General features: G+C 39.0%; 1 protein-coding gene across 3 annotated transcripts in view; it reads left to right on the top strand.

Annotated features, from left to right (window-relative positions):
- Nucleotides 1-12,488, top strand: part of LOC121387518 (band 3 anion transport protein-like) — a 166,164-nt gene that overhangs the window by 68,943 nt on the left and 84,733 nt on the right. For 2 of the 3 annotated variants that reach the window (XM_041518664.1, XM_041518662.1), the window contains exons 4-6: nucleotides 5,327-5,401; nucleotides 7,365-7,719; nucleotides 11,466-11,486. In XM_041518664.1, the coding sequence (XP_041374598.1) occupies nucleotides 5,366-5,401; nucleotides 7,365-7,719; nucleotides 11,466-11,486 (412 nt within the window). In that variant the 5' untranslated portion in view covers nucleotides 5,327-5,365. The remainder of the gene's footprint in view (nucleotides 1-5,326; nucleotides 5,402-7,364; nucleotides 7,720-11,465; nucleotides 11,487-12,488) is intronic. The other variant, XM_041518663.1, reaches the window with a different exon arrangement.

Raw genomic sequence — 12,488 nt, 5'->3', positions numbered from 1 at the left:
AATCTATTTTGGGAATGTGTTATTCAGTGTTGCTGTGCGTTATTATGTGTTGCTATGTGTTATTCAGTGTTGCTATGCGTTATTATGTGTTGCTATGTGTTATTCAGTGTTGCTATGCGTTATTATGTGTTGCTATGTGTTATTATGTGTTGCTATGTGTTATTCAGTGTTGCTATGCGTTATTATGTGTTGCTATGTGTTATTCAGTGTTGCTATGCGTTATTATGTGTTGCTGTGTGTTATTCAGTGTTGCTATGTGTTATTATGTGTTGCTATGTGTTATTCAGTGTTGCTATGCGTTATTATGTGTTGCTATGTGTTATTCAGTGTTGCTATGCGTTATTATGTGTTGCTGTGTGTTATTATGTGTTGCTATGTGTTATTCAGTGTTGCTATGCGTTATTATGTGTTGCTATGCGTTATTATGTGTTGCTATGCGTTATTATGTGTTGCTATGCATAATAATAATCTTTACACTTCATAACCAAAAAAAATTAATTAATATTTTTCTTCATTATGCAACTCTGATACTGTCCCTTTAAAACTCAGGTTAGGAGAAAAAGTTAAAGTTTGTTTTCTTAAATGACACCACTAGAGAACATTGTTTTGTTTAATGACACCACTAGAGAACATTGACTTGTTTAATGACACCACTAGAGAACATTGACTTGTTTAATGACACCACTAGAGAACATTGTTTTGTTTAATGACACCACTAGAGAACATTGATTTGTTTAATGACACCACTAGAGAACATTGATTTGTTTAATGACACCACTAGAGAACATTGACTTGTTAATCATCTGCAGTGTTTCTGTATGATTTTCTTAACCCTAACCCTAAATCTAACCCATTTTCTTTCTGGGGAGAGGCCCCCCATACCCCCTACCGACTGCAGTTTTATTCAGCAAACACATTGTAAATATTCAATTTCATAGCGCCATACCCAAAAATTTCTTTATGGCAGAAACACTGATCTTGTTATTGGATGTCAAACATTTGGTAATTTTCACATATAGTCTTAGATAGAAACACTGGCTTCATTTTTCCATTAGTAGCAAGGGATCTTTTATTTGTGCCATCTAACAAACAGGACAGCACATACCACTGAATTTGATACACCAGTAGTGATACACTAACAGAGATTGATGTTAAAGCGACCTGGCTATGTCCCAGCGTGTAGAAAGAAGTAAGTTGGAAACTCGTTAAGATGTTAACAAGCGCATGTTTGGAACATATACGGCACTCATTGTGTGTGTGTACATTGTTAATTTTCGTCAGCAGCTCACACATTCTGTTTGTTTAATCCGAGATCAATGACCCGTAATCAAGAAGTGTAAAATGTTTCCTAATCCTCAGATCAGAATACAGATCACATTGGCGTTCAGAGTTGATACAACTCAGTAGTACTTGAAGATCAATAATATGTAGGTTTATCTTATACATCGGACAGAAGAGAACAGAACTATGTGATGTCCAAGGCTAGCATTCGAAAGAAATGTTTTATTTGTAACAACACACTCAACACATTTTATTTATGGTTATATGGCATCAGACATATGGTTACGGACCACACAGATATTGAGAGAAGAAATCCGCTGTTGCCACTTCATGGGCTACGCTTTTCGATTAGCAGCAATGGATCTTTTATATGCACCATCCCATAGACAGGATAGCACATACCACGGCCTTTGGTGGACCAGTCTCTAGCATTCAATAGCAGGAGCCTACTTAAGTAAACTCTTGCAACTTTGAGATCTTGCAGTGCAGTGCAAAACAACTTGGCATGTTGTTTAAGACAGCTTAAGAGAGCTTTCTAAATTAGGACTGTGTTTTTGCTTAAGAGAGCTTTGTGAATTAGGCCTGTGATGTTGCTTAAAAGAGCTTTGTGAATTAAGAGAGCTTTGTGAATTAGGCCTGTGATGTTGCTTAAAAGAGCTTTGTGAATTAAGAGAGCTTTGTAAATTAGGCCTGTGATGTTGATCGAGAGCTTTGTGAATTAGGCCTGTGATGTTGAATAAGAGAGCTTTGTGAATTAAGAGAGCTTTGTGAATTAGGCCTGTGATGTTGAATAAGAGTTTTTTTTAATTTAAGAGAGCTTTGTGAATTAGGCCTGTGATGTTGATTAAGAGAGCCTAAGAGAGCTTTGTGAATTAGACCTATGATGTTGATTAAGAGAGCTTTGTGAATTAGGCCTGTGTTGTTGATTAAGAGAGCTTTGTGAATTAGGCCTGTGATGTTGATTAAGAGAGCCTAAGAGAGCTTTGTGAATTAGGCCTGTGTTGTTGATTAAGAGAACTTTGTGAATTAGGCCTGTGTTGTTGATTAAGAGAGCTTTGTGAATTAGGCCTGTGATGTTGATTAAGAGAGCCTAAGAGAGCTTTGTGAATTAGGCCTGTGATGTTGATTAAGAGAGCCTAAGAGAGCTTTGTGAATTAGGCCTGTGATGTTGATTAAGAGAACCTAAGAGAGCTTTGTGAATTAGGCCTGTGATGTTGATTAAGAGAGCCTAAGAAAGCTTTGTGAATTAGGCCTGTTGTTGATTAAGAGAGCTTTGTGAATTAGACCAGTGATGTTGATTAAGAGAGCCTAAGAGAGCTTTGTGAATTAACCTTCTGACTACTAGATTAATTTTTGACAAAAATCACTTTATACATTTGACATATTTTCAAATAAATGTTTTCACATAATGTTCATATGTGAATTGGTGAGTATTATTTTCATGGGTTTTTTCTCATTTTAAAGATATTTATATTGGTTAATGATGATTAAAATTACTCAAAAAAATATAATGTCACTCTGTCTATCGCTCAAAGTTTGTGTCTGGTTCTTTCTCTATAGTGGTGTTGTTAAACACACCAAACTAACTCTTTCTTTCTTTTTTCTTTTTCTCTCTCGTGGCGTCGTGGCAGGCCATCGGTCTACAGGCTGGTAGGTACTGGGTTCGGATCCCAGTCGAGGCATGGGATTTTTAATCCAGATACCGACTCCAAACCCTGAGTGAGTTCTCCGCAAGGCTCAATGGGTAGGTGTAAACCACTTGCACCGACCAGTGATCCATAACTGGTTCAACAAAGGCCATGGTTTGTGCTATCCTGCCTGTGGGAAGCGCAAATAAAAGATCCCTTGCTGCCTGTCGTAAAGAAGAGTAGCCTATGTGGCGACAGCGGGTTTCCTCTAAAAACAGTGTCAGAATGACCATATGTTTGACGTCCAATAGCCGATGATAAGATTAAAAATCAATGTGCTCTAGTGGCGTCGTTAAATAAAACAAACTTTACTTTACTTTACTCTCTCTCTCTCTCTCTCTCTCTCTCTCTCTCTCTCTCTCTCTCTCTCTCTCTCTCTCTCTCTCTATCTCTCTCTCTCTCTCTCTCAATAAATTCCTGAAACAAGCATGCATGTATAGTTTAAAATATGCTGAGGTGTGACAGAGCTAAGTTGTTTTTTCCTGTTTTCAATCTTCACAGTGAGACTGGGATTACCTTCACTTCATAAGACCGTTAATCTGTCAAATGTGACATGTCAAACCTTTGATGGAGGAGAGAGAGGGGGAGGGTAACGTAATTAAATTATTGCCTTGCCCAATTTGCGTAATACAAATTCATTAGATGTCAATGGGCAGGGGGAAAAAGTGCTGAGTTCGTAATTACATTAAAACAAGGTTTTTTTTGGCCTGAGGCTTTCTTTACTTAACATTTACATTGTGCACTCTGTGACCTATATTGATACTGGCTTTCAGCACACATGCCTGTAGACTTGAGAAATCCTGTTCGAATTTTATTATCAGTGAATTATTGTGACTTTGTTGTGGGTGAAATTTGTATTTAATCAGTAAACGTTCACAGCTGTGTTAGTGATGTAACTGACCTACATGGGAGTCTGTCTGTAAACATATGCATGCAGGTACAGAGTGCAAGGTGAGTTTCTTACCTACCTGTACATGTGTTACATTCAAGTCCTTTGATGTCTTTATTACTTTATTACTTTCTTTATTTCTTTATTTCTTTTGTTCATTCCTGTGACATATCGGCTTCATAATGCACATATTGGTACTTACATATGTACCTTTGTTCATTCCTGTGACATATCGGCTTCATAATGCACATATTGGTACTTACATATGTACCTTTGTTCATTCCTGTGACATATCGGCTTCATAATACACATATTGGTACTTGCGTATGTACCTTTGTTCATTCCTGTGACATATCGGCTTCATAATACACATATTGGTACTTACATATGTACCTTGTTCATTCCTGTGACATATCGGCTTCATAATGCACATATTGGTACTTACATATGTACCTTTGTTCATTCCTGTGACATATCAGCTTCACAATACACATATTGGTACTTGCGTATGTACCTTTGTTCATTCCTGTGACATATCGGCTTCACAATACACATATTGGTACTTGCGTATGTACCTTTGTTCATTCCTGTGACATATCGGCTTCACAATACACATATTGGTACTTACGTATGTACCTTTGTTCATTCCTGTGACATATCGGCTTCACAATACACATATTGGTACTTGCGTATGTACCTTTGTTCATTCCTGTGACATATCGGCTTCATAATACACATATTGGTACTTACGTATGTACCTTTGTTCATTCCGGTGACATATTGGCTTCATAATGCACATATTGGTACTTACGTATGTACCTTTGTTCATTCCTGTGACATATCGGCTTCAAAATACACATATTGGTACTTACGTATGTACCTTTGTTCTACACCAAAAGGCTTTTATATGTTTTGGTGCTGAGGTGTTGTTAAGCATTCATTCTTTCAATAATTCATTCATTCATTCTTTCATTCATTCATTCTTTAATTGCTTTATTCAATCAATCATTAATTAATTTTTTCATTCATTCATTCATGCCTTCATTAATTAATTCATTCATTTCTTCATTCAATGAATCATTCATTAATTTTTTCATTCATTCATTCATGCCTTCATTAATTAATTCATTCATTCATTTCTTCATTCAATCAATCATTCATTCATTTTTGTGCTGGGGGTGTTGTTAAACATTAATTCATCCTTCATCATTAATTAATTAATTAATCATTCATTCATTCATTCATTCATTCATTCATTCATTCATTCATTCATTCATTCATTCATTCATTCATTCACACATTCTTGTGCTGGATGTTAATGTTGTGGTGTTGTTTAACTTCTGTTCATTCAGCTGTTGTGTTAATTGTTTTTTAAAAAAAATCATTTCAACAGATGTGTCTTGAAAATTAACACGTTTATCTTTTCCATTGCAGTTTAATAATATAGCCAGTGTTTGGTATTTTTCAGGACAAAATATTTCTGAGACAGTGAGAGAACAGAAGCAGAATGGCTCACCAACGTCGCGATACGAGACCTGAGTTTGTATGTATCATATTTTGTAGATTATACAAATCACCTGTAAATAACTCGAACAGTTTATAGATACCGTTCACGTACAGAATATATACACATCTTTTTATAAACCATACATCACAGAAAGAACCCCTGCGTGTGCTGTAACCTCACCGTGGTGCAGGGGTGTAACATTCTCTTTGAGAATGGCCAATGCAGCACAAAATTGAAGTTTTGAGTAATATTCAGTATCCGTAAAAGTCTGTGATATTTGTGTTTTTGCACAGTTCTTTACACTGTTTTTGAATTTTTATATTGAATTTGATCATCACTTTATTTATTTGCATTTCCATAGTTTGACACCCAATAGCCGATGTATTTTTCGTGCTGGGGTGTCGTTAAACATTCATTCATTCATTTATTCATTCACAGAAAGAAAGAAATGTTTTATTTAACGATGCACTCAACACATTTTATTTATGGTTATATGGCATCAGACATATGGTTAAGGATCATTCAGATATTGAGAGAGGAAACCTGCTGTCGCCACTTCATGGGCTACTCTTTTCGATTAGCAGCAAGGGATCTTTTATATGCACCATCCCACAGACAGGGTAGTACATACGACGTCCTTTGATATACCAGTCGTGGTGCCCATACATCACAGATGCAATACGAGATACAAAATTACATCATCAGGGAATGTCATATCTACGTTGTTGTTTGTTTTGGGGGGTTTTGTTGTTTTGGGGGGGTGGTTTTTTTTATCCCACTGCGCCTGTTTTCCTTTCTCTCCTTTGACTTCCATCTCATTTCTTCCCTATCTGGCAGCTCCTCCTTTCTTTCAACTTCTTTTGCTGTCCACCTCCACATCCCAGTCCTTGTCTCTCCAACCACGACAGGTGCTTGTCTCTTGTGGTTATCTGTGCCACACACATGCCATTCCCCTATCAGCTTTTAGCTGTGGGCTTAGTCTGACCACTTCGGGGAGTGTTCAGTAGTTACATATACTTCTGGCATTGTCTTCTGGCATATCTGCGTTAATTTATATTGATACTCTGTCTTATTGAGAGTTATTGTTTAGAACCAAAAATATCATTCCAAATAAATTATGAACTGTTAGTGTCGTTATTAGTAAGTACCTTTCAAATTTACTTATAAATATTGTCTGTTATTTTTTTATGTTCATCGGAGTATATGAAAAAGAAAATCATCGGTAAACTTAAGTGTGAACAGCTTCCCCGATTGCGATGAACGTAAAATAAATAACAGACAATCTTTAAACAGAGAGGAGATATTTGTGAATTTTGTATTTAAAAACCCCAACAAAAATCTTTAATTAGCATGGAAGTATCATTCTCCGTTTCACACAGTTTGCGGATGAATGTTTTTTTGTTAATACCCAGATGAACGTAAAATAAATAACAGACAATCTTTAAACAGAGAGGAGATATTTGTGAATTTTGTATTTAAAAACCCCAACAAAAATCTTTAATTAGCATGGAAGTATCATTCTCCGTTTCACACAGTTTGCGGATGAATGTTTTTTTGTTAATACCCAGATGAACGTAAAATAAATAACAGACAATCTTTAAACAGAGAGGAGATATTTGTGAATTTTGTATTTAAAAACCCCAACAAAAATCTTTAATTAGCATGGAAGTATCATTCTCCGTTTCACACAGTTTGCGGATGAATGTTTTTTTGTTAATACCCAGATGAACGTAAAATAAATAACAGACAATCTTTAAAGAGAGAGGAGATATTTGTGAATTTTTTTATTAAAAAACCCCAACAAAAAACTTTAATTAACATGGAAGTATCATTCTCCGTTTCACACAGTTTGCGGATGAATGTTTTTTTGTTAATACCCAGATGAACATAAAATAAATAACAGACAATCTTTAAATTGAGAGGAGATATTTGTGAATTTTTTATTAAAAAACCCTAACAAAAGACTAATTAACATGTAAGTATCATTCTCCGTCTACAGCACAAACCAGACGAGGTGATTCCTTTAACGCAGGACGACGAGGAAGAGGCCATTGTCTGGACGCCAAGTCACGTGACCAGTAACGGTAACCACGACAACATCCACCTACCACTGAGCCGGGACCGCGAGGCTGAGGTGAGCCCGCAGATGGAGGTTGACACGGGTGGTGATCGGAGGTTTCTCAACGACGAGGTTGAGAAGCTGTTCGACCTACAGGATCGATTTCAGCTCAACAGCCTGCTGGCCGGGCCCGTCCAGGTCCACATGGAGGACGTCGTTGGGGAGACGGGACCATGCAGTCCCAGCGAGCCATACATATCGGAGAAGATGCAGTTCAACGAGGATGACTTTTCTAGTAAGTTGAGAGAGAGAGAGAGAGAGAGAGAGAGAGAGAGAGAGAGAGAGAGAGAGAGAGAGAGAGAGAGAGAGAGAGAGAGAGAGAGAGAGAGAGAGAGAGAGAGAGAGAGAGAGAGTGAGAGAGAGTGAGAGAGAGAGAGTGAGTTAGAGAGAGTTAGAGAGAGAGAGAGAGAGAGAGAGACAGACAGAGAGAGGGACAGAGCGAGACAAAGAGAGACGGACAGAGAGAGATGTTTAAAAAATTTAATATTTGGTTCAGCATAAATTATTGTGTGGTTTTTTTTCAATTCCTCTGTTGGGGATCGATCCTTCTGACAAACAGAGGAATCGAATTTTGCCCCATCTGTCAGAAAGAAAGATGTTTTGTTTAACGACACCACTAGAGCATATTGATTTATTAATCATCAGCTATTGGATGTCAAACAATTGGTAATTTTGATGTATGGTCTTAGAAAGGAAACCTGCTACATTTTTCCATCAGTAGTGAAGGATTTTGTATAAAGTTTGTTTTGTTTAATGACACCACTAGAGCACATTGATTTTTTTTTATCATTGGCTATTGGATGTTAAAAATGTTGTAATTTTGACACATGTACGTAGTCTAAGAGAGGAAACCCGCTACATTTTTCTATTAGTAGCAAGGGATCTTTTATATGCACCATCCCACAGAGTTAAAACAAATTTTAATGACACCACTAGAGCACATTGATTAATTAATAATTGGCTATTGGATGTCAAACAGTTGCTAATTTTTACATATAGTCTTAGAGAGGAAACCTGCTACATTTTTCTATTAGTAGCAAGGGATTTTTGATATATGAAAGGCTATGGTATGTGCTGTCCTGTCTGTGGGATTGTGCAAATAAAAGATATTGTGCTACTAATGGAACAATGTGGTGGGTTTCCTCTCTAAGACTATATGTCAAAATTACCAAATGTTTGACATCCAATAGCCGATGATTAATAAATCAATGTGCTCTAGTGGTGTCGTTAAAGAAACAAACAAACTTTAGATTATGGAGAAGCATTTAAGATATAGACAGAAAACACATACCAGTTGTTCTGCCATGTCATTTATTGCACAAGTTTATCATGCGCAAAAATATTATAAGACAAGACCATGTGGTGGTTGAGTGCTATAAATCGTACACTGTAAACGAGTGCAGTAAATAACATGGCAAAATAACTGGTATGTGGGTCTGTATTTATCACATACATGTACATGTACCACCCTTTCTATATGATGATTAACACAAGTTTAATTAAATAACATGACTTATTTTGTCTGGAAAGTTGGTTGAATTTTATGGAATTGATGGAACGATGAGCGTCCTGGTTATAGAACATGATGTCATTCCTGGCTAGGGACATGACATCATTTCTGGCTAGATACTCAACGTCATTCCTGGCTAGATACTCAACGTCATTCCTGGCTAGGGACATGTTGTCATTCCTGACAAGGGGCATGACATCATTCCTGGCTAGATACTCAACGTCATTCCTGGCTAGGGACATGTTGTCATTCCTGACAAGGGGCATGACATCATTCCTGGCTAGATACTCAACGTCATTCCTGGCTAGGGACATGTTGTCATTCCTGACAAGGGGCATGACATCATTCCTGGCTAGATACTCAACGTCATTCCTGGCTAGATACTCAACGTCATTCCTGGCTAGGGACATGTTGTCATTCCTGACAAGGGGCATGACATCATTCCTGGCTAGATACTCAACGTCATTCCTGGCTAGATACTCAACGTCATTCCTGGCTAGGGACATGTTGTCATTCCTGAACAAGGGGCATGACATCATTCCTGGCTAGATACTCAACGTCATTCCTGGCTAGGGACATGTTGTCATTCCTGACAAGGGGCATGACATCATTCCTGGCTAGATACTCAACGTCATTCCTGGCTAGATACTCAACGTCATTCCTGGCTAGGGACATGTTGTCATTCCTGACAAGGGGCATGACATCATTCCTGGCTAGATACTCAACGTCATTCCTGGCTAGATACTCAACGTCATTCCTGGCTAGGGACATGTTGTCATTCCTGACAAGGGGCATGACATCATTCCTGGCTAGATACTCAACGTCATTCCTGGCTAGGGACATGTTGTCATTCCTGGCTAGGGACATGACATCATTCCTGGCTAGATACTCAACGTCATTCCTGGCTAGGGACATGTTGTCATTCCTGGCTAGGGACATGACATCATTCCTGGCTAGGGACATGACATCATTCCTGACAAGGGACATGACGACATTCCTGGCTAGGGACATGACATCATTCCTGGCTAGATACTCAACGTCATTCCTGGCTAGGGACATGTTGTCATTCCTGGCTAGGGACATGACATCATTCCTGGCTAGGGACATGACATCATTCCTGACAAGGGACATGACGACATTCCTGGCTAGGGACATGACATCATTCCTGGCTAGAGACATGACGACATTCCTGGCTAAAGACATGACATCATTCCTGGCTAGAGATATGATGTCATTCCTGACTAGGGACATGACATCATTCCTGACTAGGGACATGATGTCATTCCTGGCTAGAGACATGACATTGTTTTTCACTAGGGACATGACATCATTCCTGGCTAGGGACATGATGTCATTCCTGGCTAGAGACATGACATTGTTTTTCACTAGGGACATGATGTCATTCCTGGCTAGAGACATGACATTGTTTTTCACTAGGGACATGATGTCATTCCTGGCTAGAGACATGACATTGTTTTTCACTAGGGACATGACGTCATTCCTGGCTAGGGGGATGACATAGTTTTTCACTAGGGACATGACATCATTCCTGGCTAGAGACATGACGACATTCCTGGCTAGGGACATGACATCATTCCTGGCTAGGGACATGACATCATTCCTGGCTAGAGACATGACGACATTCCTGGCTAGAGACATGACATTGTTTTTCACTAGGGACATGACGTCATTCCTGGCTAGGGGGATGACATAGTTTTTCACTAGGGACATGACATCATTCCTGGCTAGAGACATGACATTGTTTTTCGCTATGGACTTGATGTCATTCCTGGCTAGAGACATGACATTGTTTTTCGCTAGGGACATGACATCATTCCTGGCGTGTCAACTTTTTTCTCTTTTTTTTTTTGCCCCCGTAGCATGACGTCGATTTTTGCCCGGCTTTTCTTGCTATGACGTAAAACCGCACATGGAAGAAGGAAACATGTTATTTAACGACGCACTCAACACATTTTATTTATGGTTATATGGCGTCAGACATGTGGTTAAAGACCACACAGATATTGGGAAAGTAAACCCTCTGTTGCCAATTCATGGGCTACTCTTTTCGATTAGCAGCAAGGGATCTTTTATATGCAGCATCCCACAAACAGGATAGTACATACCACAGCCTTTGTTACACCGGTTATGGAGCACTGGCTGGAACGAGAAATAGCCCAATGGGGCCACCGATGGGGATAAATTCTAGAAAACTGCACTTAATTGGAACCAAAATGTCTTCGCGCATGAACTATTCCGATTTCAATTCAAATGTGCCCCTTGTTTCGGTATCAAATATATCAACCTTTTCTGTACAATCCATGCTTTTTTCTCTTTTGTTTTATAAATAAAAGAAGAAGAAAAAAAATCTGCATCAATTGTGGACCGAGTGTTCCCTTATTTCTTTTTGTCAGTATGTGTACAAGTATGAAGTGTGTGATACACATGCTAATGTTTTTATTTTATTTTAGGGGATAACAGCGAGTTTGATTGTAAGTTCATCACCGGCTTGTCTTTGTTAACATAGCTTGTGTTTCTTTACATGGCTTGTGTTTACAAACTCTTATTTTATTTTTAGTTATGTTTTTGTCTTGTTTCACTGATTGCATCTTCCGGTGTCCTAACATGTAGTCACTGTTTTGTTTTCTTTTGTTTATACACTAGCTCTAGTTGAATCTTGTCTTCCTTTTCATTTTGGGTCGATTCAGAATTTATCACAGGGGGTGGGGCTGGCATTATGTTATACCACGACCCACAAGATATAATTGTATTTAAACCAAATATGCATTAAGGTAGGGATTGCTGCAGATCTACCTGGCAATAAATAATAATTATCATGCTTCACCTCACCCCACAACACCCCACCCCACCCACTCCACTGCACCCCACCCCACTCCACAATACCCCACCCCACCCCACTGTAGCCCACCTCACTCCACTGTACCCCCACCCCACAACACCCCACCCCACTCCATTACACACTAAAAGTGATGAATTCTGGAAAAGCCCTTAGTTAACACATCTCTTCTAGTTTGGAATAATCAGACCCCACAAAACCCCACCCCACTCCACTGTACCCCACCCACTCCACTTTACCCCACCCCACAACACCCCACCACACTGTACCCCACCCCACTGTACCCCATCCCACAAAATCCCACCCCACTACACTACACACTAAAAGTGATGAATTCTGGAAAAGCCCTTAGTTAACACATCTCTTCTAGTTTGGAATTATCAGACCCCACAAAATCCCACCCCACTCCACTGTACCCCACCCCACTCCACTGTACACCGCCCCACAACACCCCACCCCACTGTACCCCACCCACAACACCCCACCCCACTACACTACACACTAAAAGTGATAAATTCTGGAAAAGCCCTTAGTTAACACATCTCTTCTAGTTTGGAATTATCAGACCCCACAAAACCCCACCCCACTCCACCCCACCCACCACCACACCCCACTACCACTATTACTACACACTAAA

The sequence above is a fragment of the Gigantopelta aegis genome, chromosome 13, assembly GCF_016097555.1.
Source record: "Gigantopelta aegis isolate Gae_Host chromosome 13, Gae_host_genome, whole genome shotgun sequence".
NCBI lineage: Eukaryota > Metazoa > Mollusca > Gastropoda > Neomphalida > Peltospiridae > Gigantopelta > Gigantopelta aegis.
The sequence above is the reverse complement of the archived record's forward strand: the minus strand, read 5'-3'. Positions and strand labels throughout refer to the sequence as shown.